At 35.4% G+C, this 3,818-nt stretch overlaps 1 protein-coding gene across 2 annotated transcripts; it reads left to right on the forward strand.

Annotated features, from left to right (window-relative positions):
* Window positions 1-1,536: 1,536 nt before the first annotated feature.
* LOC136270139 (uncharacterized) lies at window positions 1,537-3,267 on the forward strand. Of its 2 annotated transcripts, none has more exons than XM_066066768.1 (2): window positions 1,537-2,920; window positions 3,088-3,267. In XM_066066768.1, the coding sequence occupies exon 1, from the start codon at window positions 1,558-1,560 to the stop codon at window positions 2,782-2,784; it is 1,227 nt and encodes a 408-aa protein (XP_065922840.1). In that variant the 5' UTR covers window positions 1,537-1,557; the 3' UTR covers window positions 2,785-2,920; window positions 3,088-3,267. The 2 variants fall into 2 exon arrangements, with proteins under 2 accessions (XP_065922840.1, XP_065922839.1); XM_066066767.1 differs by having other exon boundaries at window positions 1,538-2,915.
* The last annotated feature ends 551 nt before the right edge of the window (window positions 3,268-3,818 follow it).

A 3,818-nucleotide genomic window follows, 5' to 3' on the forward strand; every position in this document is an offset into this window, starting at 1 on the left:
TTTGTTTGTAGGTAAGTTTAAATCCATAGAATTGTACAGTGTCAAACTGCCATGACAAAAAGAACTAAACCTGTCCCTCTTCTTCATTTTCATGTAGAGACGTCTTGAACACAAAATGCACACAATTAAAATCGTCTCCTGGTACTGTAACACTATGTAAGCGATTTCACTAGTATTTAGTAATCCACCTACATTGTGTAACTAATACACTCATTAAATAGAACATTTTATTCAGTATGTTTACATATACATGCATTTTTAATGGTCAATTTGAAGGTTACAGATGTACATGTAATGTATATCGATATGCACTCGTACAGTACTGGTACGCCAGTAGCAGTTTAGGGTAGGCCTATAACAATAATGGACAATTTTCGTCGTCAGTTGTGAATTTGTGGACTTGATCACAGTTTATCAATGGACATTTGGTCATATTTTTTACAATTTGTTCATTATGAGAGGTATATAGCGCATTTCACACATGCACCGTGTGTTTCCCTATAAACAATTGGAAAGTACCTGTTACTATAAATAGATTTACTTGGCGTATTGAATTTAGGTAGCCAACTTTATAAAATAGATTTGTGGAACTACTTTTATACGAACTTTGGTATGTGATGAAAAATATACTCATGTTTATGGTCCAATAGATAATTTGTTTTTAAGGTTACAAGTTATTTTACAGCTTTAAACTGTTAAAACTAGAATTATATCTGGATATATTTGCTAAAGATATTATGTCATATCTGTACGTGTGTATACCGGTACGTAGCTGTTAGAACACTTGATACAAATTATTTTTTATAGCTATATGTATTAACGAATGAAAAGACAAAATATTATGAAGTTTTGATATTGTATTGTCTATGATGTCCCATATTGAGTCATGTACATTAATTGTGTGAGCATTTTAAATAACATGTGAATGTACATAATGTTAATGTATGAGACACTTCAAAAAATATATCTAAACTTAAATTTGCTTTAATCTTGGCCCCTGGTAGGTTAGGCGATTAAAGGAAAGTTTGACAATGATCAAAAATTACATAGAAAATGAAAAAAGCCTAATAAACTGTTTATTTGGTTCATTATATTTATGAATTATAAAGTGCAATATTGGGTATTGTAGATTCAAGTTTATTCAATACATGACTATGGCCTAAGAAAGATATGACTGCCACAACAACTAGAGTACAATAGTTTCACCTAGGCATGGAAAAAGAACTCTTTAAGGTAGGATATTATTAATATAATTATTTTTTGTAAAAAAAAAATAATCTATAGGGTAATTAGGCCATTATTGAAGAAAAAAAATATAAGAATATAAGAAGAAAAAGTATCAAAAATACAGCAAGCCAATTAAATTGCATGACCAACTGAGTTGCTGTGGCCCATTGGTTATATACAATCTTGCCAATATTTAGCATTAATCATAATTAATGCATTATATAATTATTAGTACATCTGCTTACATATTTGTCAACAGACATTGGTAAACTTGCTTATTATAGTGGTGCACAAATTAATTAATTTACTACTTATTATATTTAATAGCATATGAGGAAAAGAGAATATCCTTGTGTTTGCTGTAAGAAACGAACAAACCAGAGAGATCGACGTACTGTGACGGCTGCACAACGACTAGTTCTCCAGAAGTGGACTGTAGGCGATGTGTCTGAGGATGAGGTGTTGTGTAGTTTGTGTCGAGTGAAGGTACATTCTCATCTTAAGCAGAGGAAAAGTGAACAACAAAACTTGGAGCATGCGTTAAGAGACACAGCTCCCTTCTCTCCTCCAGAGAGGAAGCAAATTATTGCTAGGAATGCTGCCATTCACAGTCCTCCATCAGTAACCCTGACAGTGCCCTCCACATCTTCCAGTCATTCCAGCTGCTTCATCTGCAGAAAACCTGGGCCAAAGTTGGTTGTGGTGTCATCAAATGAACGTCACTCTGTTTTTTTACAACAAGGAGTATTGATTCCGCCAGGTTCAAGATGCTGCACACGTCATCTCCCCAATGGAAGATTCACTGAAGAGGCACTAGAAAAAATTTCTTCATTTTCAGAAACATCTACACTTAACAGGACATCTATTGTTGATATGCTTATGTATCTAAGGGAGATTGCTCTGCTAAATGGAGGGAAAAGAATAGACTTTGATGATCCAAATGCATTGAGTGACCAAGAGTATGTCAACCTCACTGGAATAAATAAAGCCTCCTTTGATGATCTGCTATCAGCTGTAGATGGAAAGGTAAAGAACACATCCACTCGCAGTGTTAGAACCAGCCTTGGAATTTTTCTTCTTAAGATGAGATGTGGTCTGTCCAATGAAATGCTGTCAACACTATTAAATGTTTTAAAGTCAAGCATTCGTCGCGCCATCTCGGTAGTGAGGAGAACACTGATGGAGACATTTGTACCAAACAATGTTGGGTTTCAGCACATCTCCAGAGAGGATGTTATAAAAAAGCATACCAGGCCATTAGCAGAGTCTCTTTTTGGTGGTACTGGCACCCAAGCCATTCTTGTTTTAGACGGCACATACATTTATATACAAAAAAGTATGAACTTTGCCTTTCAAAGGAAATCATATAGCATGCATAAGGGTCGTCCATTGGTGAAGCCAATGATTGTTGTAACAACTAGTGGCTATTACCTCTCTGTTCTTGGACCATATGTAGCGAAGAACAATGATGCTGCAATCTTGAGCCACATCATGAAGACTAACAAAGAAGATGTGTTGAAGTACACTGGATCGAAGAGAGAGATGTGTTTGTTGTAGACAGAGGCTTTCGGGATTCCTTGACATTACTTGAAGACCTTGGATTAGTATCTGCCATGCCTGCATTTATGAAGAAAGGTGAAAAGCAAATGTCAACAGCAGATGCAAATACAAGCCGTTTAGTGACCAAGGTAAGGTATGCTATATATAGCATTATTCTAATTTAATAAGAAAGAATCAGGAGAGAGAGAGAGACAGAGACAGAGACAGAGAAAGAGAGAGAGAAAGAGAGAGAGAAAGAGAGAGTTGCTATATATTAGTATATTCACATAGAGTTGATCTTTTTTATTATTTATGTTACAGATACGCTGGGTGGTAGAATCTGCTAATGCGAGGATAAAGAGGTGGAAGTTTTTTGACCGTGTCCTTCCTTCGTCCCAGGTGCCATTCATTAGTGACTTCATCAAGATTGTGTGTGGAATATCAAACAAGTACTTTCCACCTTTGTCAACTGGTATGTATAAATGCTTTGAAAATGATATGCATGAATAATGGAACTTCTTTATATTTAAGTCACTTAATTAAGTCACTACAAGTATAATATTGTTCAGTGTACATGATGCTAGTGAAAAAATGTGAGTGTATTACAGTATTTTGTTTATCCCTGATCATCCGATTTTACTTGGTTTTGGGTATAAACATATATATCACCAATCAGTTTATTTTGTTTCATCTTTAATTGTGTGTATCAATTGTAGAGTATGCTATATTCAGTGTATGTTAGGACCCACGCTGTTAGATCCTTGGGTCTCTTAGTTTTGTGTTACATGTACATGTATATTACATTTCATGAATTATCTTTAGGTTGCACCGAGGAAGACTCTTTTGTAGCAGCTAAGATGCAGTACCTGTCCAGACAAATCAATCAACTAAAAGAGGAAGTAGAAGAAAGGAAACTGGATACCTGTTCAGCTATCTGGAAACACCCTGACGAGCTTCAGGATTTTCCTCGTCTTGATGAAGATCAACTTCGAGAGTTGACCTGTGGCACATATCAAGTGAAGCTTGCTAGTAGTTACGCAGAGGAACACTTT

The sequence above is a fragment of the Magallana gigas genome, chromosome 7 (assembly GCF_963853765.1).
Source record: "Magallana gigas chromosome 7, xbMagGiga1.1, whole genome shotgun sequence".
Classification (NCBI taxonomy): domain Eukaryota; kingdom Metazoa; phylum Mollusca; class Bivalvia; order Ostreida; family Ostreidae; genus Magallana; species Magallana gigas.